The sequence below is a fragment of the Lacerta agilis genome, chromosome 3 (genome assembly GCF_009819535.1).
Source record: "Lacerta agilis isolate rLacAgi1 chromosome 3, rLacAgi1.pri, whole genome shotgun sequence".
NCBI lineage: Eukaryota > Metazoa > Chordata > Lepidosauria > Squamata > Lacertidae > Lacerta > Lacerta agilis.
The window spans coordinates 8281981-8309902 of record NC_046314.1 but is presented as its reverse complement, the minus strand read 5'-3'; the positions used below and the strand labels follow the sequence as shown (position 1 = coordinate 8309902).

Genomic DNA, 27922 nt, shown 5'->3' with positions numbered 1-27922 from the left:
GTGATTATGAGGTTCTGTTACTTTGCTGTTGTTGTTCTTTATTGTTCATAAGCTGCTATAGGTTTCACTTGAATGGAAAGTGGCATAGAAATACAATCCACCAGTTGGCCAGTAATTGCTGTGTGTGGCAAAAGATTACAGCACTAGTTTCCTGAAGTGGACACTACCATTCTCGGAGGGGGGTGGTTATCTAGAGGTAACCGGGCAGCAAGGGGGCATTGCAGATGAGCCCCTCTGAGTGCATTGATCACTTATTTACAATTGACCATGTTAGAGTCTAGAGCAAAATACTTCATATTTAAAGTTTTGCTGCTTTTATCACTTTTAAAGTTATTTCCGTTGGTCGCTTCTGTTTGTATTTTTGATCCTGTGTTCTCACAAGTCACAAGATAGCCGATTATTAGTGATAGCTGTTGATTTTATTATAAATTAGTTACCGAACATCTGTGGTATGTGAAGGGATAGGTGCAATTATTGTACAATCAATTGTTGCTGTTTTGAATTTTACTGTCTTGTTATTTTCCTTAGTGGGTTGTGCAACCTGCTATTCTGGATAGTGCTTTTTATAGGGTAGGGTAGGGGGGCACTGAGGATGAATTTATGGACCCAAGTGAGTGGTGGCTCAAAATGGTTTGGGAACCACTGAATTACATTGTCTGCCATGCTTCTTCCACTTTGCATCCTTATTAAGGACCTCGCTTAGGATACCACCTAAAATTCATCTCCAGCTATGCTAATTTAAAAATTTGCCATGTTTTTCTTTCTTGCTGGTTTCTGACTTACGGAACCAAAGTGTTCCACTGAAGGCTGGTGGAAGATGTAGAGAACTGCTAGCTTTTGTTTTATTTAAAAATGGGGGGGGGCAGCCTTTTTGCGTTCCATCACCCTGGTAAAGCAGGAAGCGGTAGGTTCATTTCTATTAAAACAAAACAGTCAAGATAATGAGATGCATTTCCGAGAAATCAGTAAGAAGTCCTTATGCGCTGTTAACTAATAAAGCCGCATTCCTAAATAACAAAAGGAAACAATGGCTGATATATTTTGCGTTATGAACTTAAGGGGCCTGAAACTGAGATACAAATAGATAATAATAATAATAATAATATTTATTATTTGTACCCCGCCCATCTGGCTGGATTTCCCCAGCCACTCTGGGCGGCTTCCAACAGAAACCAAATACAACAATATCAAACATTAAAAACTTCCCTAAAAAGGGCTGCCTTCAGGTTTTTTCTGAATGTCAGTTAGTTGTTTATTTCCCGACCTGTGATGGGAGGGCGTTCCACAGGGCGGGCGCCACTACCGAGAAGGCCCTCTGCCTGGTTCCCTGTAGTTTTGCTTCTCGCAGTGAGGGAACAGACAGAAGGCCCTCGGCGCTGGATCTCAGTGTCCGGGCTGGAATGATGGGGGGGAGAAGCTCCTTCAGGTATACAGGACCGAGGCCGTTTAGGGCTTTAAAGGTCAGCACCAACACTTTGAATTGTGCTCGGAAACGTACTGGGAGCCAATGCAGATCTCTCAGGACCGGTGTTATGTGGTCTCGGCGGCCACTCCCAGTCACCAGTCTAGCTGCCGCATTTTGGATTAATTGCAGTTTCCGGGTCCCTTCAAAGGCAGCCCCACATAGAGCGCATTGCAGTAGTCCAAGCGGGAGATAACCAGAGCATGCACCACTTTGGTGAGACAGTCCGCGGGCAGGTAGGGTCTCAGCCTGCGTACCAGGTGGAGCTGGTAGACAGCTGCCCTGGATACAGAATTAACCTGCGCTACCATGGACAGCTGTGAGTCCAAAATGACTCCCAGGCTGCGCACCTGGTCCTTCAGGGGCACAGTTACCCCATTCAGGACCAGGGAATCCTCCACACCTGCCCTTTAGATGTGTTCTAAAACTAGAGGAGGCTGGTGAGCTGCCAGAAGTAGACTCACTGGACACTGGCAAGGTGTGAAAGCCAAAGCTTGTTATTAATTAAGCCAATGAACCTTGGAGTCGAGATCGAAGCAAAGATTTCTCGGTTGCCCCAGATGGGTCATGTGTGTGGCTCGTGAGTCATCGCCGTGACAGTAGTGCTGACTCACTTGCAAGAAAACAAAGGTCTTTATGTTAAAAGGGTGCTTAGATAGGAGGTGGCATTCCCCCCCCCCCCTTTCTGGCCCTGATCCTGTGATTTAGCAGGTGAATCATCCTTCATTTATATCTGAGGAAAGACTTCACCAGCTAGCTAACTGTTCAGAAAAAAGTGGCAACCCTAGAAGCTAAAGGGGGGCTACTCAGTTTAACGATCTGACAAATGGTTCCGTTCATCATAATAGCCACTAGGGTTGAGTGGCGGTGGTGAAGAGACCATGGAGAAAGATGGAAGAGCCTGGGTATCCTCAGCCCGGAGAAAAGTTGTTCGGAGAGAGGCAGCTGTATATTGATAATTTTAAATAATGGAGATGGAAGTCAGAAAGATGGGGTGAAGGGTCAAGACAGGGAATGAAGCAGTGAGAATATGCTTCTATGTCACTGTTTCCTAAACTTGGGTCTCCAGCTGTTTTTTCAGACTACAATTCCCATCATCCTTGACCACTAGTTCTGCTAGCTAGGGGGGATGGGAGCTGTCGTCCAAGAACAGCTGGAGACCCAAGTTTGGGAAACAATGATCTATGTGAACCAGGGGGTAGGGAAACTGTGGCCCTCCTGATATTGTTGGACTACAACAGCCATCATTCCTGACCATTGGTCATTTGGCTAGACATGAGGGGAGCCGGAGTCCAACAGCATCTGGAGGGCCTCGGCTTCCCTCCCCATGATGGAAACCATTAGGACCTTTCAAAATAGCAGTTCTGCGTATCCTTTTTGGGAGGATTTGAAGGGGAAACGAGGTAATCTGGTAGCCTATAAGACAGGGGGCTGGGCCACGTGGTCTGTGGGACTTCTTCCAAGCCTAGGATTCTGTGCCCATAGCTAATTAATACAGTGAATTGGTCCCACTGTGTGTGTGAGACCCATCAAGGCAATAGCAGCCCATCGGCTAGCTATTATATGATTTGCAAGGCAGTTGGCAATCCCCTGCCCTGCTTTTGCTCTCCCAGACAGACTGCAGAAACCAGGTGGGCCATCAGACATGGCTGGTGTGATACAGATTGTGTATGTTGCTGAGCTCTGTAAACGGCTCTTCCAGTACAGCAGAGGGTGTGTGTAGAGAAATGAGATCATTGTTCCTTTAAACCTCATGAAAACAAAAGTCACTTTTGAGATGATACCAGCGGGCTGTTGACATGGGAGCACCCATCATGCTTTTCGGCTGAAAGGTAAAACAAAGGTCAACTCACTAGGTCTCTTGCCTGTTGTTGTTTCCTTCCCTCTGCTCCTGGGTGCAGTTCTTTGTCCCTTTTGGCTCTCTTCTCACCTTGAAAGTGTCTTAATTTAAATACACATGCAGTAACAATGGAAGAGTGAAACGGAAAAGTTTCTCCCTACTCAGCCCTGCAGGCAGGAACAAATGGCCGAAACAAAATGTAGAATGCCCAAGTTTGCTGAATGCATTGTCCATGAAAACTGGCCACATGCCGGGTCCCTTGCAGAACCAACTACATGTGGATATTACCTTGGAATTATTTTTATAGTTATCGGAGATTATGGTTAGGTACAGAGGTGTGGCATGGGGGGGCGTTGCCCCAAGTGCAGTTTTTGGGGGGCGACGCTTTCTTCACAATGCCCTGCTCTGCCACGAGCTGTTGCATGCTTCTCACACAGCTCTCCAGCTGGTGGGTACCTTGAGAAAGACGCAACAGCTCACAGCACTCAGTGAGCCCTGTGCCTTTTTTTGAAAGTCTTGCCAAGCAGTGTTGGGCTTGCAGGGCACTGTGAGTGCACCCCTCAAAGCAGGGTAGCGCCGGCTCCTCACTACGTGGTTAGATAAAAATGCTCAGAAGACTCCACCTCTACAAGCCAAAGAATTTATAACAGCCACACCCAGAGATCAAACAAAATAGCAAGGTATGGACAATGGTCCAGTTTGCCTGCCACCTTTTGATTGTTTCCTAAAACCACAATTTAAAAAGTGCTGTGGTTTAATGTGAATATTCAGCATGCCACTTATATGCTATAGAAAAGTTCTGCTCCTCCTTTCCTACTGATGCTGAATTGTCGGGAAACAAGTCCCTGACGTGCGGCAACATTCAAATTTGAGCTTGTGGTTTCTCTCCAGACCACAAGTCCAGGGTTGAACGTCATGAAAAGCCATACTCTAGCTTATTTCTGAGCAGTGTGGCAGGAAGAGGGAGAGGAGAGGAGCAAGAACTTTTGAGCAGTATGCACTGGCGTGCTTTTTGTTCGCATTAAACCATAGCTTGTTTTAAACTATGGTTTAATGTGATATGTGAACCGGAGCAGGAAGTGGTTGCTGCCTTGTACTTTGTGGTCTGATTTGCAGGACATGGTTTGCCGAAGTATGACTCGCAGGGACCACATGGACCTGGGGTCATAGTTAAGCCCTCTCCTCGCTAATGACAAGCTGCAGCTTCGAACTTTCAAGTTCCCATTCTTGAGCCACTATACATGTGCAAGCCTTATTGGGCTTTTGGGTCAGATTTTGTCTATATTTTGCATGTGCAGCATTTACTGAAGGGAAAAAGGGGGAGGGGCTTCTGAGCAACCTGTGCATTTGTAACTTTTAAAAGCTGTTCTTATTCGATTTTGTGCATCACAATGGGATGTATGTGAAAGGCACTTAATAAATAATAACACCTCAAATAGCTGGAGCGGAGGAGAGATTTACTGCACAAAACTACTGAAATGTTGAACATATTTCAGTTCAAGGGCCCCAGCTGCTTTTTCTTTGAATTCAAAATGTCCTGCTTAAGAATGCCATTTTTTTGTGGGTGTGAACTTCATCATCACCTGTAGCAAGCTTGACTCTGAGATAGGGGAATCTCAGGGAAGGGGAGGTAGAAGAGCTGAAGTATAGCGGGAAATGTATGCAGGAGAGACATAGAGGCAGTGGGTTAGAGAAAGATGTATAGAGGTGCCTTGTGTAATCACAACCTACTTAAGAATGAATTTAGTAAGAGATTCTTCACTACCCTGAAGAATAGCATTTCCTTGTTAAATTCTATTTAGTGCTCATTACACGGAGCTTTTGTAGGTGGCAGAATGCTTGTTGGAAAACTGTAGTCAATTCACCTCCTGGCAGTTTATAAAATACGGCACCCTCTCGCACACAGTTAACTCCTACGCTATGTAACAGTGGGCCTAAAACATGGGTAGGCAAACTAAGGCCTGGGGGCCGAATCCGGCCCAATCACTTTCTAAATCCAGCCCACGGACAGTCTGGGAATCAGTGTGTTTTTACATGAGTAGAATGTGTCCTTTTATTTAAAATGCATCTCTGGGTTATTTGTGGGGCCTGCCTGGTGTGTGTTCATTTTATTTTTTTATCGAAATATAGCCCGGCCCACCACAAGGTCTGAGGGACAGTGGACCAGCCCCCTGCTGAAAAAGTTTGCTGACCCCTGGCCTAAAATCATTGCATTCCTGCCTATTTTGCGGAATATGTAGTTTTTGCATTTCTTTAAGGGGATCATTCAGATTGAGAACGGCTGATGATGTTCTCTTTTATTAAGCTAAGCAGCGTGCCAAAGAGCATAAAATAGCACATTTTAGTCCCCCAGAATTGGCTGCCCTTTGCTTCCAATTTATGATGGAATCCAGGGTTCTCAATAGCAAGTTAATGCCATCCTCTGAAAACAAAGGTCTGTAAATGGGGACTTGAACCTTTGTTGTTTCGTTCTGCATTTTCCTGTTCAAGGCAGGTTTATATGTGTCACACTTGCGATTGAAAGGTTTTCACTCAGTCTGCTGTAAGGGGGGGTGGAAGCCTCTCACTGGACTTTTATTGGGGTAGTTTCAGTTTGAGAAGCTTTAGCCGAGCAGAGAGCTCCTCTTGAGACAAAGGTTAAACACAGTAGTTGAAGCGAGCTACTATTTTGTCAGGCTGAAGCTGAATCCAGGGAGGGGGGGCTTGAAAACCAATTGCTCTTCAAGAGGCAAGTTTGCAAAGGTTACTCTGTTAGAGCAGGTAGCCTGTTGGCAATCACTACTGAAGTCAGCTATGTGAGAAACAGCTGGTGCTTCGGGCAAATATTTCTTTCGGTAGGTACACTAAAAATGACTGTATTTGCTCCTGGAAAACAAGGATCTTGTCTCTGTCAGGTATCCCACGCAATGCCTAGGCTGCACAACTATAACATTACACAGACTGTTCAACAGCTTGGTTGGTGCAGAATTCCTTGGCGTTTTAATATTTCTGTTAGGGAAAGGACTATTTCAACAGCTACACAGGTTTTTTTTCATGCCCGAGGGCGCTGCTTTTGTCTTTTAAAACCATGCCGAGACTGGGACATGTACACTGCAGAGAATCTTCTCTGTGGATCTCTCTCTCCTTAAACTGGCAAGGGGGAATCCCGTAAGGTAGATCAGCTGCAGGACAGAGCAGAGCTTGGATGTTGTGGAATGAGCTCCCCAAGCATGCACATACCTTCAGGTTTTAAACTAAGGTGCAGACCTCTTTTTAAAGTTAGCTTCTGAGGATTAGGGCTGATTCTGTGGTGTTCAGTAATCTCTTTAAAAATGTCAAAACATGTATGTGAGATGGTTGTATTCAGTTTCTAAGCTACCTGAGCTCAAAGAATACACAAACGGATACATTTAAATGTAAGGCAATAGTTGAGTCATCTCAGATTTCAAGCTGTCAAGGAACACTATTATATACTTTTTGTACTCATAAAAAGTTAGCTTCCCATTCCATGGAATTTGTGTCGGCAAGTGTTGCTTGTGTCTCTGCTCAGCTTAGCTGTCTGCTTGCTACCACTGCACGCAGCTGGTTTCCCTTTGTGAAAACACCAGCCGCGTGGAATCACCCAAACCTTGCTCCTACCTAGCTTGATTCCCCAATACCTCAACATGAATAGCAGCAAAACACTATTCTGAAGAACAGAATTCTCTAACTCGAGAGGTACTGAACCATATGGCCTTGTTGTTGCCATAACAAACTACTCCCAACAACCAAATTATCACAAGCTCGGCTGCCTCCAACTTCTCTCCTCGTCTTTATACTGAGGCTTCCTAGTTTCTTAAACTCTAATGCAGGCTTCCTCAACCTCAGCCCTCCAGATGTTTTGGAACTACAATTCCCATCATCCCTGACCACTGGTCCTGTTAGCTAGGGATGATGGGAGTTGTAGTCCCAAAACATCTGGAGGGCCGAGTTTGCCTGCAAATTTTTAATAGTGGATGTCATAGGAAACTAGTTTAAGAAGCGAGGTAGTCTCCTCTGCAGCCAAGCACACAAAAGGATCAGGGAAGGAGCTCTAGCTTGTGGCATGTTGGAGTGGCCTGTTGCATCTGAATTGCGTAGCTTGTTTCTCTTTAGTGATTTCATTTTTCTAAGTCCAACACCAGTTCCTGCTGGCTTGAGTGGTGGAGCTTTCTGAAATAAAGGCATCCAAAAACAATGCATATCTAGATTCCACATTTCGAATACATCATGCCAGCTGAGCTAACTCACAGTAGCACAGTTATACTGTTTACAATCTAGATTTCGACAGATTTCCAGACCTTTGCTTTGGGGGTAGTAAATGTTTCACATAGAGAAAAAGGAAAGAAGTGTGGAGGATCGTGAGAGAAAGAGGAACACGAACGATCTTAAGTGTGGTTCAGTGAACGTTATGTTGGATTTAAATGTGGGAGATCTGGACTGAAAAATAAAGTAGCTATTGACTTGCTGCATAGCCTTTGGCAAGTCCCTCACCCCTTAGCTTCAGCTACACACATATAAATGAAAATATGAATTACCTATGTCTTTATAAAATAAATTAGGTCACTTTGCTAATGAAAGATGCCCAAAACACCATACAAAAAGAAGCCACCTCACAGGATTGTAGTAGAGATAAATTAGAATGGTTTTTAAGCCCTTTGCACAATTATCTGAGTGATTACAAATAGTAACAAAGAAGCAGAATCCTTTATCAGTATACAACACAATTAAAGCAATATATATACACATTTATGGCTTTGTACAAAGGATTATTTTTTGTTTTTCCAAACATCAGGCACTTTCCCCCCTACACATATCCAAACAAAATTCTGCAGCATATAGCAGTGAAAATCCTCCAATGTTCTTACAGTTCACACAAACAGCATGCAAAGTATTTTCATGTCAGCAGTGCTGCTTACGTAGAAAATGGGGGAGAGCATAACAAGGGATATGCCCCTCTATAACAAAAGTCCCGTTTTAATGCAGAGTTACATATTTTATTTATTTTTTGCTTGCATGAACCACAGTATTACTTTTAGTAATTATAAAATACAAAAGAAAAATTACCTTACTTAAAAATTAATTTTAAATTAACAAGCCTGAACATTTCATAATGTGAACTTAAAATATTTTAACAAAATAACACCAATCCAGTTATTGATCAAGTGCAAACTTAAGGTTACAATCCTAACACACACCGCCATGGAAGTAAGTCCCAAAGAATACAATAGGAAGTACCTCCAAGCAGATTTGTGCAGAACTGTGCTGTAAGACTGTAAAAGAACTGGTCCACTTTAATCATATTTTCTCCTTTTCCTTAGGGATGCTCTGTTGAACTGTCAGCATTCAAGAATACATCTGATTACCATTTTATGCAACTTTGTCAGTTTATCTAAGCCGAGGTCTCAGTAATGCAGGTAATTAATATAACACACAAACAATATATTACAGAATTAGAGCAGTTCTGTTGCAGAATACATTTCTCACAGACAGAGGTGTGAAAAGCCCCAAACAAGGCTGCTTGGTGTGTGTGTGTGTGTGTGTGTGTATGATCCACACAGTCCACAAAGCCATCATGTACATTTTTAAATCTAAAGTACTATAGAAATTAAGATCGATGGAGAAGCATATTCAATCCGCAGTTACATGATTTGTTTCATTATACCACCCCTTCGTTAATGTTTTAATTCCCTAGAACTACTTAGCAGATTCACTAGGCTACGTATTTTGGAATCACAAGTGTGGGGAGAGCACTATTGTACCCAGGTCCCACTTTCAGGCTTCTCATAAGCAAATGGTTGGCCACTGTGAGAACAGGATGCTGAGCTAGATGGGCCACTGGCCTGATCCAGCAATGTGCTAAGTACGGCATTTCTGCTTTCAAGGATATGCTAAACTATATGTAGGGAAAATTGAGCTGAAGACTGGATGAGATGGATGAATGAATGTTTAACTAAGCCCAGGAATGTCTTTTCTTTGACCTCCCCACTCCCCTCCCATGTATATATTATATATTAAATGTTTTGAAGGGACACTAAGTATCACTGAAGTTCCTTGGGAAAGAGAAGCTGAGAGAGGCTAAGGGCAAGGAAACGCATGCTTCCTGGCCAAAAACAGGTTTTGACCACCTAGGAAAGAGTAAACATGTTGAAAGGCACCTTGGGGACTGTACCCTAACCTCCGTAAGGATGGTTTATGGCACATGCTCATCACCCCTCACCCTCTTAAGAAACATCAAAGTATTCCACAAAACTTATCTAATTCTGAAACAGGGACACAGTGGCTCACTAGGCGTTACAGGGCTCCAGCTCCCGTCTTCTCTGGCCAACGGAAAGCGGTTGATACCCAATGACGTTGGTATGCCAAGGAGCCACCAAAACAATAGCTCACACTCTCCTCTATGTTGTAAACTTGCTCTCCTAAACCCTGTCAAAGAGAGTAAACTGTGAGGGCTCTGAGGAAACACCACCTAAAGCTATTGTTATTTCTATGATTTGAGGTTCTTTCCTGCAAGATGTGGTCTTAAACCATAATGTAATATAAAGCAGCTTCTGGCTCTTTGAATAAATAAGAAGAGGAGGCAATGGAAAAAGAAATGACAGACCCTACAATTAAGAACAAGTGAAACTAAAAATGGATTGCTAGAGCGACATTAAGCTGAGAAGTTTTTGCTCCAGGAGTTACAAACATTATAAAACTCTAGTAAAATAAATACAAAAATGAGTATATGAATATACAAACCATTTAACAACACTTAACACTTTGGGGTAGTCAGTGTTAATATAAGAAATAGAAGTTTTCTGTATGTATAGACCAAGAGATCACCTTTGTGCCAGGAAACCACCTCCCATCAAAACTTACACCTAAAAGTCTTCTCTTTAGAAATCTTACACAGTGCTAATAAAATCCCCCCCCAATCTACTTAAAATACTGTATACAAAATGTTATGAATGTTATTAGGCATCTTGGATTCTGCAAGTTTTTAAGGAGCTCATATAACAAAGTAGAGATTTAAGAAAAATATCTATATGCTATTACAAAAATTCAAGTTGATCAATAAAATTGAAATCAATCAGGAAGTCAGCCCCACAATAAATCTACATAATCAAACACATAGGCGACAAAGCAAAAGCTTTCAATCTGCTATCTGATTTGGAAGTCCAAATGGCCAACAACTTTGGTTAGATCATATTCCACGATGTGTTCTCATACAAAATGTACAATTTTAATACACTTAAGGCAGTTAATCCGTCTGTCTGCAGCTCTCTATGAGTTCATCAGATCAAAAGATGTATGGGATGAAAGTTATGAAGGTTTAAAACTATCACAGTATTAAAAGCTTTAACCTTTTCTTGGGTCAATGCAAAACATGATGCACAAGTATTTTCTACGGCACTGTAGTGAGTTTGGCACTTCCAAATAAAGACATTTCCAATGGCACATTTCTTACCAATAGCAGCAAATAATATGCAAGTATCTTGCAAACATCCTGTACAGGAAAAATCTATCTGCTGCCAAGTCTGACAAGAGAAAATAAAATACAAAAAGAAAAAGCAAAGAGGTTGAAGGACATCTTTGGACTTCCTTGTTCACTTCCTGCAGTCAGAGATGTCTGAAGTACTTTAAACTGCAGCCTAGGATAATGGAAAGAAAATACACGATGATGGAAAGCAAAGAAAAACATTCAGCATGCAAGACAAGAATGCATATAGTGGTATCCAAATACCTAAGAGAACCAAGAAACAAAAAGTCCACTGCTTTATGGAACATATCAGTGTTTTATAAATGTGAGCCAATTTCAGTATAATATTGGCAAATCCATGTTAAATAAAGTGTTGTAGAATTTGTTGGTCTTTTAAAGGACTTTCCTGGAAAGGACCATTCCTTAATGCATGACTGCAGGCACATTTGCAAGCTTTTAATTCCCATATGATAGCTTCGAGCATCTTTACATTTCAAAACCCTTGTTAAGCCATACTTCATATTTCTCTTTTATACTCTACTGATATAAAGTAAATTTATGACTCAATTGCAAATTGAGACGCTTTGGGGTCACAAACTTTGAGAACATTGAGGAATGCATACCTTGGAGTGATTGGTGTAAGTTCACTCTTAGCATAATAGTCTCGGCAGATTTTAAAGAGCACAAATTTAAACTGAGTTACATGACAATTTGCCACCCAATAACTATAGGATGCCCTTTGAAAAACCTCCTTCTTTGACATAGTGACCAGCCTCACAAATTGTAGTTTATCTCTTGGACACCTGCAAACTGTGGGGTTTGACCTAAGGTGGTAGCTTGTTCTACACAAGCTGATTTCATGAATCAGCTTGCGGAGAACAGCCCATTTCATTTTTTCATTTTTAAAAAGAATAAAGAGCAAGACAGTGTAATCTAAATAAGACCTTTGCCTTCACAACTCTACTATGGCTATCTCTGATTTTCAGTTTCAATTACCGGTAACCTCCCTGAATCTATCATATCACATGAGTCAGCATTTCATCTCTTAATTACTCTTCAAAAGCACCTTTCTTTGTTTTATAAAATCATACCCCATCTTTCAACAATAAGTTAAAGCATTGTGTCAAACTTTCCCTTCTAGAACTTCTCCCTAACACTACAAATTATTGCTTATTATCTTTGGTGTATATTATCTTCCCATTTCATTCCAATTTTGAATTGGAAATGTTTCATCTATGGCAGTTAGGGTAATCCACACTGGAAATTTGCCAGTTTGCAGAGAATTTTTCTGATGCCCTAGAGATTTAGCATGTTTATTTTACTTCCGTTTAGTAAATGAAAATGAAGGTTTTGACACTACCAATCTTGCCACCCGCTTACTGTTCCTAATGAACTCATGAAAAGGATTTTTTTCCATGGATAGAAATAGCACTGGAACACTTCTCATCCCACCTCACTGCACCTTCATGAGAGAAGGGTAGTATTATAATGGAAGAAGACACACCTCCTGAATTTTGTCCTGCCATACACCTGCTTGAAGGTACAGGAGCATCCTTTTAGTCAGGAACTGATAACCACGTATGTATAAATAAAATAGAACCAACCTTATCCCGAAACCCAGCTGTGTGTTGTTGTCTTTACGCCATGCGACAAGCTTTGGTTAGGCAACACACTGTCAAAGTTAAAATCTAATGTTTCCCCATCCATGAGCTCATTCCGAATTATTGACTCCATATCACAGTCCAATCGTTCAATCGACATGTCATCTAAGTCACTGGGAAGCTTCTCCTGATGGAAAGAGACAATTCCCAGTCTTCCATAGCCATTACAGCTGTTCACAGTTGTATAAGGGTTTATGCTGTTCATCTGCATTGGGTGGCTCATAGGCACTTGTACTGAGTTTTTCGCGGCGGATGAACGATTTAAACTTGATGCGTGAGACACAGTGCTAAGTGTGAGAGACAAGGTATGACTGTTAACTGCTGGTGTTTGTTGGACGTGTCCCTGGTGTGGGTGGGCACTGGGGGAAATTATTTTGTTATGGGCCTGTTGGCTGCCATATGGTGACATTGCCGAGTTAGTGGCCATCAATACATTCTGTCCTAGCACTCGGCCACTAGGCTGGGAAACATGAGTATCTACAGATGCCAAGATCTCATTGTGTGGAGGTGAGTCAGAAGTAAGCAACTCCTTCAGAAGTCCTACAGGGCAGTTATATTGGCTGAGGTTTCCATAGCTTGGTTTACTATCTTGCAGAGCTTGCATAGGTATCTGCGACAAGGAGTTCATGCTAGGCTGAGCATAACTGTATTTCCTGTAGTCTGCACTGGGCGAACCTATACTTGTGTTGGATGAAGTATATGAATAACCGGGAGACTGCTGCATCATGGTAGTGGGTGGGGACTGGGTTGATCCGGTCAGGGATGTGTTAGGAGATAAAAGATTGAGGTTATCCAGGAGGTTCTCCATGTTTTCTGAACTACTCATCTCAGAAAGGCTTGGGAGAGTTGAAGCCATTTTGGTTGTGGATGGAGGGTAGACCATGGCGTGTACATCTGCTTCTCCAAGGTCATCTTGTTCTGGAACAATTGGAGAAAGCCTCCCACTGATTGTACTAGCATTAGAGCTGGTTCTAGGTCTGAAAGTGCTCCAGTTATTATCAAAGTCATCATTACTGTGAGAGCTGGGGCTTGCGGGCCATTTTGAGAACTGTGTGCCTGGACTGTCACAATTTCCCTCTTGACCTGCCTGAAGAGCTGCTTTTTTCTTTGCAGCTCTACCTCTGCTTTTGGCAAACTTGCTGCTGTTGTCCATGGATGCAGCCCTTCTCCTGGGGGACTTGCCACTTTTGCCTCCTTCTGGATTGAGCATCCACCAAGAGCTTTTTCCTGTTCCTTCGTTCTGTACTCTGATAAACTTGCTGTGCAGCGAGAGGTTGTGACGAATTGAATTCTGGGAAGAAGAAAAAAGTTGCAAGAAAAAAGGTGAGTCACGCTTATCTCTGGTATTTTTCTTCAATTAGAAAGCCATTTCATCAAATGCATGAAAACTATTGAAATCCCATTTCCCAATGCAATAGTTCACTTATCGCCATGTAGTAGACACATTTGCTCTTTTGGGGCAGGATTCTACTAATAAGTCCAGTCAGTGCAAGAATTTCTGCTTGTATAATGGGTTTCCACCCATCTTCCCCCATGTGCTCTCCAAATCTGAAGTAGGACAGGTTGGGGGCATGGGGGGGGGAGTGTTCCATTGTACAAGGAGACGTCTTTGCACTGCTGGAATGGTTGCCTTTAGTAGTACACTGGATTCCACCCATTGTTTTTAAGTAAAATGGGGGAAAGAATTCAACATCTCTGCTGTGGACCGTTCCCTGTTTAAGGAAGGTTTGTACACCTAGAAATGTTTCCATAGAATTGTAGAGTTGGAAGGGACCCCAAGGGTCATCTGTTTTTCAACCTCATTAGCTGTTTCTATCTATCCTTGGAATCTGACAACTTACTATACTTTATTTGTGTCTGGATCCAGTATTGTGGAAATGTGTATCTACTTTTGCCAAAATGGACTTTTAAAGAAAGTTACCTGTTCTTTACCTTGAAATATAATTCAAGGAAAGGTGTTCCATTTACCACTGCTGTATTGTTCTTAAAGGTTTTAAAACCCTAACCTCAAAGCCACCTCAAGAAAAATCTGTAATCCAATAATATTATCTGTCCAATCATCCCTGGCTGTTCTCAGAGCAAACCAAAGTCTGAGCAGGCACACCATTTCATTATTTTGTTCAGCGAGCTTAAAGTGCTAAATGTTGGCCCAACAAACAGTAACCCCTTTATCCAAACCATTGTTCTCAAAAGTCATAGTGTGCAAGTAAGCAATAATGAATTTCAGAGTAAGTGCCTCAGAAAAACTGCTTTAAAGCACACAGTATGAGTGTATTTGCTAACACCTTATATGAATAATGAACTTTACACAAATTATAATTATAGAACTGTAGAGTTGGAAGGGACCCCATAAGTTTTTTTTTTAAAAAAACCACCTCAATGCATTTTATATAAAGATAACCAAATAGCCTTTAAAAATGAACCTTAATTAGCAGCTCCACTGATCAAGTTTTCCCCTACCAATTAAAAGGGGTTCCAAATAATATCAAAAAAGTAAATTTTCAGTTGATTAAAATAGACAATAAACAAGGACGAAGTCAGTACATGCTGTTTTACCATGTATACTGCTACCCAAGGAATAAGTGTTGGGATTGCTAACCAAGAGTAGCAGTGAAACATGCCCCAAACCTTTGCTTTCCAAGATAGAAAATTAGCACTGGAACAACAGAGTTTAGAAAAACTGATTTTTTTTGGTTTATTACCAAAAATATACAGATCATTTGGAATTGTCTGGCAATTGTTTAGTCGTGTCAATAAAGAAGACAGGAAGGAGATGAGGATGGCTGAGAGATAGAGTAGAATGTGAGAAATCAACGAAAGCTGGAGAGAGGAGCTAGTGAAAGAAAAGAATATGGGACAATATGTGAGCACGGCCGCCAGAATTGTATTAGCCACAAAATGGAACGCCCAAAATGTTCCAACAAGAGAAGAATGGATTAGTAAAGTAAATGAATATTTAACACTGGCCAAATTAACAGCAGTAATAAGAAACCAATCAAATCAAATATTAAAAAATGAATGGAAGTGTTGTGAGGAATATTTGGCAAAACACTGCTCAAAGAAAGATATGCTATTGTGCCTGGATTAAAATATGAGGCTTAAAGGATATAGAGCTAGTAATGAAGTCTAGGGTAATTAAGGTTGTAAAGTTCAAATAATAAGTTGTAAAAAGTAACTGAATGCACAAATGTTTACAAATTTTTAAACAAAAATAGAGAATTAAAGGAAACGGGACTGGGAGTGGAGGGAAGCAAGAAGGGTGGGGTTGGTGGTGGGATAAAAGGGCAAATGCTATGCATTATGTATAATGTATGGAAGATACTGTAATGCAAAATATAAGTAATAATAAACTGTCCGAAATTAAAAAAAAGAAAAAGAAAGAATGAATATGGGACAATTACCGGTATATATAGCAGACAGACATGCAGAAAGCTACACTGGGTTAGAGAAGGGAGTCAAATACAAGTAACGTTTTGCCTGAAAATTGTGTAGCTAACTTGCTTGACAAGTTAAGAGAGGCAAAAAAGGAAGCAGAACTAGAGATAGGAACCAAAGCACAAACACAACCTATCCCAAGGCAAAAGAGGGCAGATGGTGCCTCTTCCTTAGGGGCCCGATTTGAATCTGGACTGCCGTCCTTTGCACCAGGACCACAGAGGTGTTTGGATTGTCCTTTATAGACACTCTGGTTCTTAGATAACAAGGTGTAGATTGTTGTCAAAAAGCACACATAAAAAAGCAGTGAAGGGGGATGAAGGGAAGACCAAGGTCCCCTCCGGAGCCTTGCATCATACAAAAATATTCCCGGGTGAATGCAGTGAAACAGGAAACACAAGGATTGACAAGCGACAAATTCCCTTGGAATCCTTTCAAAACCAATGAAAAATAACGCACATTGAGGAGGTGAGGGGAAACTGGGGGAGGAGAGAGAGTTCTAGCTGGAGATTCCTGTTCCAGGCTCGGCAATATGTGGGAGGATATTTCCCCCTAAAACAAAGGAAGGAAAATGTATTGACAGTGCTAGGGGCAACTTTCTCATTCCTGCCATGGGAACCAAGTGCAAAGGTGCGTGAACACCCTTTGGGAGGAGGTCCTTAATCTTAACGGGTGCAAGTGCCAGTGGATTGTACCTGGTGCTTTCCTTCTTTAGGGCTTGGTGAAGCCAAGCAGTAGGTGTGCCAGGAAGCTTAATCTCATTATTATTTCGTTAAAAGCTTGGTGGGGGTGTGCATGCATTCCAGAAGCCCCTGGCATGCTGAACAGAGTGTTGGGAACTTCTCCTGTGGTGTGTGTTAATGGAGGACAGACAATGTGTATTTCAGCCATCTTTGCCCTGTTTGATAAGCCTCTGCTTAGTATACCTTTTTCCAGCAAATTGGTGATTTTGTAGGCAGCGTAGAGGAGAAATACTAAGTAGACAGCCGTGCTTAACCCTCAGTATCAACATGAAAAAATGGATAAGAACATTGATTACTAGACCCACAATATTGCAAGGAGTCCATGCAACTATAGCCCTGGCCTGAAGACCCAAACTCACACCTGTCTGGTAGCTTTTCAAGGCACCCACATTAGTGTTTAAAGCCCTAAACAACCTCGGCCCCCAATCTCATTGTGGAAGCTTTGTAATATGCTGAAGACACACCTCTTTGGCACCAGAGATTTTTTTTAGGACCCACCCTATTCTTCCTATTGTAAATTGTGTTATTTGTTTATTTACTATTATTGTTATTTATTTTCCAAAGGCAGCGTGGACCATGAAACCACCGAGTGAAGAACAGAGAAAGAAGAAGTAATACAGAAAGAACATAAAAGGCACATCCTTGCAATATAAAAGGGAATGCTGAAATGAAAGCAAGGCAGCTGTACAGCAAAGACAGCACATCCTGCACAACACATCCTGCACAACAAGCATGGAAGCAGCTTCCCATGAGAAATAGGGTAAAGACCTCACAGTGCCTCTAAACTGGGAGACCAAGTCCAAGAGCATTGATGGCAAAAAACCACAGAGGAGCCGCATCTACCTCAGCAAAAAACACCTGCGTTTAAGCAGCAACCGTATCCCAAAGAAACAGCCATTGAATACAAGATTTAACTATCACTGAAAAATAGCACAAATATCCAAGAGTCTGGCCATCAAGCACTCCATCAATAGTCACTGCTGGCCAAACAATCTTCTTGCATGAGCATACAGTGGTACCTCGGGTTAAGAACTTAATTTGTTCTGGAGGTCCGTTCTTAACCTGAAACTGTCCTTAACCTGAGATACCACTTTAGCTAATGGGTCCTCCTGCTGCCACGTGATTTCTGTTCTCATCCTGAAGCAAAGTTTTTAACCCGATGTGCTATTTCTGGGTTAGCAGAGCCTGTAACCTGTGGTACCACTGTAGTTGGAGACCAAGCTCCATGATGAGCTGTGACTGTCTGCTTCAAAAAGTACTAGTGGCAAAAACCACCAGTGGAGGACATATATGCTTGTACAGGATCATGACGATCACATCCAGCAGGTGCTCCCATGAATAATCCACCTGCTGGAAGTCAACCCATCCAGGAAGAAGACTAAGCATATGCAACCTTAAGAGGTAGGGAAGGATACTGAGTTGGAGGTGTTAGCTCCCAAGCAAAAGCAGTCAAGCAAGCATCCAGTGTTCTCAAAGGTAAAACAGACTTTTACATTTTAAGCCACATCTGCTCTGAAACCTCTAGAAGCAACTAACAGCATAGGATCAGGTTACCTAAAGGATCACCACCTCCTGGACCTACCAACCCAGATTTGAGATCTTCTTTGGAAGCCATTCTTCAGGTTTCCCCACCTAAGGAGGTTCAGCAGATGGCTACAAAGAAGTCAGCCTTTTCAGTAGTGGCACTCCAGTTATGGACTGCTCTCCTTAGAGAGGCTCACCTGACACTTTCGTGTTTATAGAGCCGGGTGAAAACATTTTTATTTTTGAAGCTTATAAACTTTAAAAGATATCAAGGATAATTGTGTTTTTAGTGTCCAATAATGGAAAGTTTTGATGCTGCTATGTTTTATTTTTGGTGCTTTTTATTCTGTATTTAAAATGTTACGGTTGTGCACGTTGTTGTTTTTTCTATGGTTGTGTTTCTCTGCCTGTAGGCAGCTAGAGAAAACTTTGCTTATAAAATGTATGTCCTGTCTGATAACAAAAACAAACAAACAGTACCTTTGTTTTTACTAAAGTGCAAACTGCAAAACACATAGGTTAAGGATCAAAATAGATGGGTATCTTAAGCGTGTTTGCATATGAAGCAGGTATGTGTGCATGCTTTGCTCACAAAAAGGATTTTGCTGGGAAGGGGAGCAACCCCAACCCCCTTTCCTACTTTCCTCCAACTACGGTTAGTTGGTTTAAGCAGTTTTCTTACTGCTGTAATTGGAGCTCAATCGGAGAAAATCTGATTAAAAGCAACAGAGCACAGCAAGGTAAGGAAGAGGGAGGGATCAGGTTTCAGTTCAAATGCCAACACACTCCTTCATGTGTGAGAAATACAACCCCATTATTGCTTTATATGCAAAGGTGCAAACATGTTCTTAAGATTGCTCAGCATGTCTAGTTTGTCCCTTAGAAAAGGGGCAGCTGACCTGGAGTCCAGATGCTGTTGAACTCCAACACCCATCAGCTCTAGGCAGCATAGCCAACAGGCAGAATGATGGGAACTGTAGTCTAAAACATCTGAAGGAGCCACGGATTAGGTAACTCTGCTGTAGAATATCCAGGATGCATATACCATGCAGCCTGGAAAACCCCTGGAAAAGTATGTTTTATCTTGGCTGCTTGCTCAGAATTAAGGCCACTGCTTATTCTACCCAAAAAGAATTCACAAGAATGCAGTAAAACCCACTGATAAAAATAAATAAAAGAGTGCTGTTTAAATTTTTTGCATACTTACTCCAGAGCTTTAAGTGTTTATGATGAAAACAAGAGTTCTCGTGCACACACATGTCTATACAGAACTTCAAACCTATCTGTTCATGGAAACATTTAGTATTTTACAGAAAGAAGCTTCAGACCTCCTTAGTCATCAGAAAAGTTACAATATAGTATTCTTATTCCGAGGACATTCAAGGTCACTCGTGGAGTAGCAAAGCCACCTCCAAATTCTGCCAACGACAACAACAAAGTTCCAAACAGGAAAAGGTTTGTAGCAGAGTGCCTGTTACATAAATTCCTGTTTTTCACGCAGCCAGGAGAGATTAAAGTAAGGATAATTTACTACTTGGGGGGGGGGAGTGTGAAAGAGGAGTAAATATTGAAAAAAAAAACCTGTAGCATAGTCAAACATGTTGTGTCTATTAAGCTTTGCCAAAAGCAGACGACATGCCAACAGTACACCGTAAAGCACTGAAACTCAACAGTTGGACAAGTGAGTACAGTCACAGGATTTAGAGGCTGCCATTTGTCAGCTGCTCTGTGTCTAGGAAGATTCTGCTCATAGAGAAAAGTGCTGGATTTTAAACATTTAACTGCCTATTTTGAAAATAAGTTCAAGTTTTACATCAAGGAAGGGGGAGACTCAAAGAGCTGTTTTGGATGCAACACTAAGCCACTGTTTAGCACAGGAATGGCTAATCTGTGACCCTCCAGATTTAGTTGGGCTGCAGCTTCCACCATCCTTGGCCCCCTGGCCATTTTGGCTGGGGCCAACAACACCTTGGAGACCATCTTGCTTTAGCATTACAAGAATGAACCTAGTAAGGAAGAGGCTGAAAGCATACCTCTACTGTTGCTTATGAAGCTGGCTTGTTTCAAACTGTAGCTAAGATGAACTATAGTTTATGATTCAGACGCAACCCCAAACTGCAGCTAATCTAAAATGGAAGCAAATGTTTCCTATCTCTGCCCCTGGCCTGAGGTTGGCTCATTCAGGGGATTGTTGGGGCATGGCCAAGCCATGGGTCTTTTGCACTGGAGCCCAGATCTCCTGCTATCTTAAATGTCTACCCAAAGACACCTGTACATATACATTAGCAGATGTGTAGTGGCCCTGCGCCTAGTCCTTTAAGGCTCATCCTTGCAATGCTAAACCATAGTTTGAATTTACATGTGAATCTCATGACTAATTCCTTTGGCCAGTGTCTTCTTTCCAGTGTGTATAACAACTTCATTTTTTAAAAAGCTTTGCAGTGGTTAGTAATTTGGGCTCCAAATTTTGTGAACTTCAGCTGGAAACGCTTGGCAGGTGCACACATTTGTTCCATGTGGCTCCAGGATCCAAATGCTATTATCCGCTGCCCCTGGCATCCTAATCTCTCCAGACTATCTGTCCAACCACACACCCTCCAAAAGAATTTCCCTGCTACCCCAAAACATGTAAGCAGGCAACTGTGTATTAAGACAGATAACTTGGGGTGGTATTCGAGTAAGTTCTACTCAAGAGTAGACCTATTGATATCAATGAATATGGGCTCATCCATAATTCCACTTGTGCCATACCTAGAAAGCATGGATCCAAGTGGTTTTCACCTTGCCCCACTCCTTTCCAAGGGAAAACCTGCTTTTTAGATCGGAACAAGAGGCAATCCGGGGGAAACAGTGGGACAAGACAACATGTGGATAAATGCTTCATCATGTTCATTAATTTCAAGGGGTCTACTCTGAGTAAAAGTTACTTGAATTTGAATTGTATAATTAATTTTGTGCATAGCATATTTTCACTGTAATTTTACTTTACTTACAAGTCTTAAGGAAACCAGTAGCTAATCTACTTATTTCATGGACTAGTGGTTTTTTTAAAAAGTAGAAGCTTAAATCAATAAGGCACAGTATCCTCAACCTTTCCATTACCTCAGACACAAAGTCAAACATTATAAGGAATACTCCAATACGTCATTTCAAGTAGAGAAGAGGGCATTTGGCTTAACCTAAGCAGTGCAATGCCTTCGGATGGGAGTTAAGAGCATTTACTTTGGCCTCAATGTGGCTCAGTGGGCAACTACACAACCAGGGGAGAGAAAAATCACTTTTGGCCAAACTACACATTACGTTAAAAAACAAACAAACCTGGCTGCCACCACTTCATGTCTCCTGGTAATGTTTGGTAAAAGCAGACAGATGAAGTGACGTATCTGTCGCACTTCTGCTTGGTGAACCACAAGCAAAGAGGGCAAGAGTATTGTGTTCCTCATATAGACGGAGGTGGCAGCTGTCATAGCTCTCTGTTTGCTGTAATGTTGCCTTCCCATCCCAAGAACAGCACTTTCTCATGTCAGGCTCCTGCGCCAAGGGCGTGTGGGCAGTTGGGAAGAAAGCACACTGAAGAAATGAAATGAGCAAATTTTGCTACAAAAACAGAAAAGAAGAATATGGCCTACAGCTGCAGCAAACTGCTACAGAGAATGTTCTGCTATTGCTAATGCTGCAATAAGGAAGGGAGGAAATCACCTTGAAAGATATGGGATTAATGACAATTCAAGAAGGGAGAGGCAACCTCTGGCCCTCCAGAAGTGCTGCATACCAACTCTCTTCATTCCTAGCAAGATAACTAGTGGCCCAAACTGACTGACTGTTGTAATCTAGCAACATCTGTAAGGTTATTAAGTTCTCCATCTCTGCAATATGTTGTCATTAAATGTGGATCTTAAAAGGGATAATGGGACTTCAGCTGTTCAATATGTACAATATCAAGTACAAAGCTTGATACTAGCATTTATGTTCAAATAATGTATCAAAGAAGAATTAGTATTAGGACTGTGAGTTATTTTTAAAGTAGTAGAAGTTATCCAGCTAACGATAAGTTTTAATGTCTGAGAAGGCAGGCATACTCGTTTTCCATTTTAGTCATCCTTTTGTACAGTGATACCCAGGGTTACGTAAGCTATCCATTCCAGGTCACGGTACATAACGCGGGCGTGCGTATCACGAAGACACGAATAAAACAAAAAAAAAACAGGAAGAAGCACGATTTGAGCGCTTCTGCGCATGCGCGAAGAACGCTTCTGTGCATCCGGGGGTCGTGCGCGCTCCAGAAACACTTCCGGGTTGCAGGCTTTCGCAACTTGAACGTCCACAACATGGGGGGGGGGTTATGTAGCCTGGGGTTCCACTGTATTGTTTTGGAATAATTCTAATTGATGAACTGAAACACAGGCTTTATTGTCAGTTTTGATAATTCCGGGCTATACTGGATATACTGACTTTGTAACACACATTTTACAAACTTTCTGTTTCTTTATAGCACTATATTCCAGGATTTTGTAAGTCATTTTCTTTCACTTTCTTATTTACTATATATAGGGCACAGTAAAAAGTTTTCAGAAAGGTACTCCAAAGTTAAGAAAATTAAGATTTTGGACACAGATGGCTATTCATTACTCCAAGGTTTCCAATAATGCCTTTATAAGTATTAGGTTAATTAGAGGGATGCTCTTTTAAAGTCAGTTATGAACTGCATCTCTGATTAGTTGAACACCTGCCTCATTCTTTATTATTCTGTCCTATTTATAGTAGTATTTGGAGCAATTAGAAATTACAAGAGAATAGAACTGTAGGGGGGTTTGTTTATTCTACATCTATACTGCACATTGCACTGTCAGGAGAGGTTCTGCAGCAGAGCTTTCCAACTGTGTGTCGCGTTAGTGTGTCAGCTGCAGTGTGCAGGTGTGTCGTGAGAACAATCCCTGCTCTCCTCCCAGGGCTGGAAAGGGGTTAGTAAAACTGAATTACTGTGCCGTGAAATGATGCATGTCTAAAAAGTGTATCACCAATATGAAAAGTTTGGAAAGCTCTGTTCTGCGGTTTTTATTTCATTTTTAAAATGTCTGCAGCGTTTTTTCCCACCCAGGCACTTCAAATGAAAATGAAATGTAAAATAGATTTAAAATAAAACAAAAGGCCTTGGAGAATTAAACAGTAGCAGTGGAAATTCAGTCAATACCAGGAAGTAGCTAAGGTTGCCATTCTAAACCAACTTACTGGTACATTGAGCTCAATGAGACTTACTTCCAATTATACATTTATTGGATTGCATTGCAGAAGTTTGTTTTTTTTAACCAAAGCTGAATCTGTATAACATTAAAAGGCTTTTAAAAAACGACTAAAAGCAAACAAAGCTAAAAATTGAAAGCTCAGCAGTACTGAAGTTTTATAACTTGGTGTGGAACGATAGAGAAAAGGGGCCCATTGCTCAGAGGTAGCACACAGTATTTCCATGCAGAAGGTTCTAAGTTCAATCCCTGGCATCTCCAGATAGGGCTGGGAAAGTCTCTTGCTGCTAGTCTACACTCTACAACAATCAACAACCTGGTGCTGTCCAGGTGTTTTGGACAGCAACTCCAACCTGCCCTAGCTAGCATAGTTAATGGTTAGGATTCATGGCAGTGGCTGCCCAAAACTTCTAGAGAGCACCAGGCTGGGGAATGAATGTTGGTGTAGAGAGAATACCAATGGCCTGACTCCATGTAAAACAGTTATCCACTGGGCCTCTTGGTAGGAACAACTTCCTCTGGAAAAATCTCACTCTGCACCACACAATATTTCACCTCCTGCAAAAAGTGGAACACTGGAAAGTGCAACATGCAACCCAGAAGTTAGCAAGCACGGGCAGGCTCAAATGACCCAAGCCATTTAGAAGAAAATCATACCTGGAATTGAATGGTATAAAATATTTTAACAAACCCACTGTGACTGTTCTCAGTAAGTAACACTGCAATGTTAGTTCACTTTTCTTTTTTAAGAAGAACTATTTAAAGCAACTCAGTCTGACTGTACCCCTGATTAATTGGGCAACATACATATATATTAAAGAGGGATTCTCCATCCTCTCTCACATGAGGGAATGTCTCTTGTAAGGTGATACCTACTATACACATAGATAGTTCTTGCTTTAGAATTTTTTTACTCGTATGCCAAATTAACAGACTGGTCAACTAAACTCTGTATGATTCACAGATCTCTTTAATTAACACTATCCAGTAGCTGAACACCAGCCAAAACTCTTAAGGTGCTTCTGGAAGATAAAGGATTTCTATGCAGAGGAAATTCCACAACTACCCACTACGAAATGCTCTTATTATTCAGACAAGCTTTACAGAGAGCAGTCAATAAAGTGATGTCAGTTGATTTTAATCAATGGCCTTCTCTTCTTTGGGGTGGGAGATCTCTGGGCTATGTTTGGACCAGGCTGGCGGTTCGAATCCCTGCCACGGGGTGAGCTCCCGTTGCTTGGTCCCAGCTCCTGCCCACCTAGCAGTTCGAAAGCACGTCAAAATGCAAGTAGATAAATAGGGACCGCTCCAGCGGGAAGGTAAACGGCGTTTCCGTGCGCTGCCCTGGTTCGCCAGAAGCGGCTTAGTCATGTTGGCCACATGAGCCGGAAGCTGTCTGAGGACAAACGCCGGCTCCCTCGGCCTATAGAGCGAGATGAGCGCCGCAACCCCAGAGTCGGACACAACTGGACCTGATGGTCAGGGGTCCCTTTACCTTTTACCATCATGTTTTTTATAGGCGAAACACAGTCACTTCCAAACTTGCCTGAAAAAGGAAAAGAAGCTAGTGCAGCTTCTGAAATACTGTACATCACCCTCTCTGTAACACATCCCTCACCAGTTTACACACTAAACACACAAACCAAGTCTACATTTTTAATAATATTTACATTTACAATGAGCAACATACTAAAACTGCAAGTATTAAGAGGATCAAGGATGAAGGAAGCCAGTGGTTACACAGGGCTACAGAAGCTTGGCATCTGATTGTCATCCTAGCCTATGTAAACACTTCGAAAATACCACTTTTAGAAGACCTCTATCCTTTCTAACGTTGACAAATAAAACATCTTAAGACTACTTTAGCCCAGGCTTTGTTGCTATTCAGTATTTCCTGCAATGCCAGAGTCATAAAACAGGAATGCAGCAGTCCTTTCTGATGGGCCATGGGCCAAGAACCTCCATTGTTTTCAATGGAGGCACGCTAGAACTGGCATGACACACTGGAAATGACACTGGAAGAGGCACCCTTTTTCACACTAACTCCCCCGCCGTCCCTTCCCGTCACAGGATGAGTCGTTCTCAAAAAATTCCAGTACTGTACTGTACTACTAACACCAAGTTTGGGGGGGGGGGAGAGACACACACTACACATACTATAATGAGAAAGACAGTGCCTGCTTCATTTTTATCCGCCCATCCTCCACGGAGCTCAGAGCTGACTTTGAACGCTTCCTGCAGTAATACAAAAACTAGCTTAAAGTACCGGTATATGAATGGGATAGGCAGCAACTAAGATCAATAGGCTTGCAGGTTGCCTCTAGGAATTTATCTATACAGTGTATACAAGACTATATAATTCTATAAACCATTAGTAGTTTCTAACTGCCGTGGAACTATGTTATTTTACACAAAGCGTTTATTTCATTGCTGGTAAAACAGCACATTATCAATACTTTTAACCTGCTTACTTTAAAATATGATACCCCACCAGTGCATCAAGCTTTAAGACAGGCTTCCTCAACCTTGGCCCTCCAGATGTTTTTGGCCTACAACTCCCATGATCCCTAGCTAGCAGGACCAGTGGTCAGGGATGATGGAAATTGTAGTCACCAAACATCTGGAGGGCCAAGGTTGAAGAAGCCTGCTTTAAGAGTACAATTCTGTTTTTTTAAAAAAGTTGTTTGTGGCCTTTTTCATTTTTAAAAAAAGATTTCCTCCAGTTTTCACTTCTTTATAATAATAATAATAAAATCATTTGGCAGGCAAATACATTTTCTGCTTCAAAATGTTTATTTTTGTTCCTTCAAGTTATTGTCTGCCTAGCCACAATTTCTTTCCAGGCAGCCAAAAGGAAATTGGTAGTATCAATTTTTTCCACTGGGGTGGACAGAAGGCAGACTGCAGCCCTCAGTAGACCAGCTAAGATCCTGCTGGGATTTCAGTAAACAATATTAGACTAGGATCTAACCCTTAGGTAGACCTATAAAGCAAGAGCAAAACAAAGGCTTCAATCCAAAGCAGGCCTACACACCAGTAAAGACTGTGCTAACAGATTAGTTAAGGTCTCAACCAGAGCTTTTTTTTCTAAAAAAAATAAATATGTTTAGTTCAAATCAGGAAAAATAAATACAGTAAATGGACAAAAGTACAAAGATTCACAAAATGTTTAGGGGTAAGCATCCCTCTGTGCCCCTGCAAAAAAAGCAGTGGTCTCAACTAATGGAGAGATCTTTAGCAGGCACTCTTGCTTTGTAATCCAATACACCTCAGTGGACATGAAAAATTCTAGAGCATGCATAGGCAACCTCGGCCCTCCCGATGTTTTTGGACTACAACTCCCATGATCCCTAGCTAACAGGACCAGTGGTCAGGGATGATGGGAATTGTAGTCCCAAAACATCTGGAGGGCTGAGGTTGCCTATGCCTGTTCTAGAGAGCTCACAAGTTATTAGCCTGACTCTAGCCCAGGAGTCAGCAAACTTTTTCAGCAGGGGGGCCGGTCCACTGTCCCTCAGACCTTGTGGGGGACCGGACTATATTTTTTTGGGGGGGGGAATGAATTAATTCATATGCCCCACAAATAACCTTGAGGTGCATTTTAAATAAAAGCACACATTCTACTCATGCAAAAACAGGAGGCAGGCCCCACAAATAACCCAGAGATGCATTTTAAATAAAAGGACACATTCTACTCATGTAAAAATACGCTGATTCCTGGACTGTCCACGGGCCGGATTGAGAAGGCGGTTGGGCTGCATCCGGCCCCCGGGCCTTAGGTTGTCTACCCATGCTCTAGCCCAATGCTCTAATCAGAAAATTTGGACATGGTCACTACTGGACATAGAGATGCATTTAAAATGCTGATTCTCGGACCGTCCATGGGCCGGATTTAGAAGGCAATTGGGCCGCATCCGGCCCTTGGGCCTTAGGTTGCCTATCCCTGAGGTAGGGCATCTACCAATGGACTTCTCCACTATTTTAAGAAGGAAAAAAGCACTATTTGAACACTTGTTTCACATAAAACAGCAAACAACTTATTCTGCCATCACACACACACTTGCAGTGTTAAGGCAACAATGAAATGTGTGGCAATCTGTACAAAATACCGGTAGGTTTAAAATTAGGAAGACAGGTGTCCCAAAGTCAGTCACCCTTTAAACAGGCCATTAATTATCTTCCATCTGCTTCCTGTTGCATGTCAAAGACCTAACGTTCACCTTGTGCAGTCAACCATGTATATTACTCTTGCATATATAATATAAGCAAATAACAAACCTATAGTCTCGTGAATTATACTAGTATCCCCCTTACAGAAGCTAACATTTTAGCTTTCAAAGTTATCATTATCAATTTCTTGAACTATTTTTTTCCATCACTGTATTTTCTTTGCCTATTCTTTGAGTGCTAAGAGCAATAACACACTGGATTTCAAACCATGAGGAATACAGTCATTAAAAAATATATGATAGCCTACATGTAATGCAAAGTTGCAAGCAAAAAACAGGTTTATCTGACCAGTCAAATACTGTCAAACATTACAAGGTCTTTTAGAACA

General features: G+C 41.7%; 1 protein-coding gene and 1 long non-coding RNA gene across 2 annotated transcripts in view; one reads left to right on the top strand and one right to left on the bottom strand.

The window, feature by feature from the left end:
- LOC117043269 overlaps positions 1 to 17309 on the top strand; it is a 67308-nt gene extending 49999 nt beyond the window's left edge. The window contains exons 3-4 of the long non-coding RNA XR_004426171.1: positions 13536 to 13745; positions 17165 to 17309. This is a non-coding gene — a long non-coding RNA (uncharacterized LOC117043269). The remainder of the gene's footprint in view (positions 1 to 13535; positions 13746 to 17164) is intronic.
- FOXO1 (forkhead box O1) overlaps positions 10028 to 27922 on the bottom strand; it is a 42104-nt gene continuing 24209 nt past the window's right edge. The window contains exons 2-3 of the mRNA XM_033142770.1: positions 12366 to 13713; positions 10028 to 10933 (exon numbers count right to left, since the gene is read on the bottom strand). Of these exons, the coding sequence (XP_032998661.1) occupies positions 12367 to 13713 (1347 nt within the window). The 3' untranslated portion in view covers positions 10028 to 10933; position 12366. The remainder of the gene's footprint in view (positions 10934 to 12365; positions 13714 to 27922) is intronic.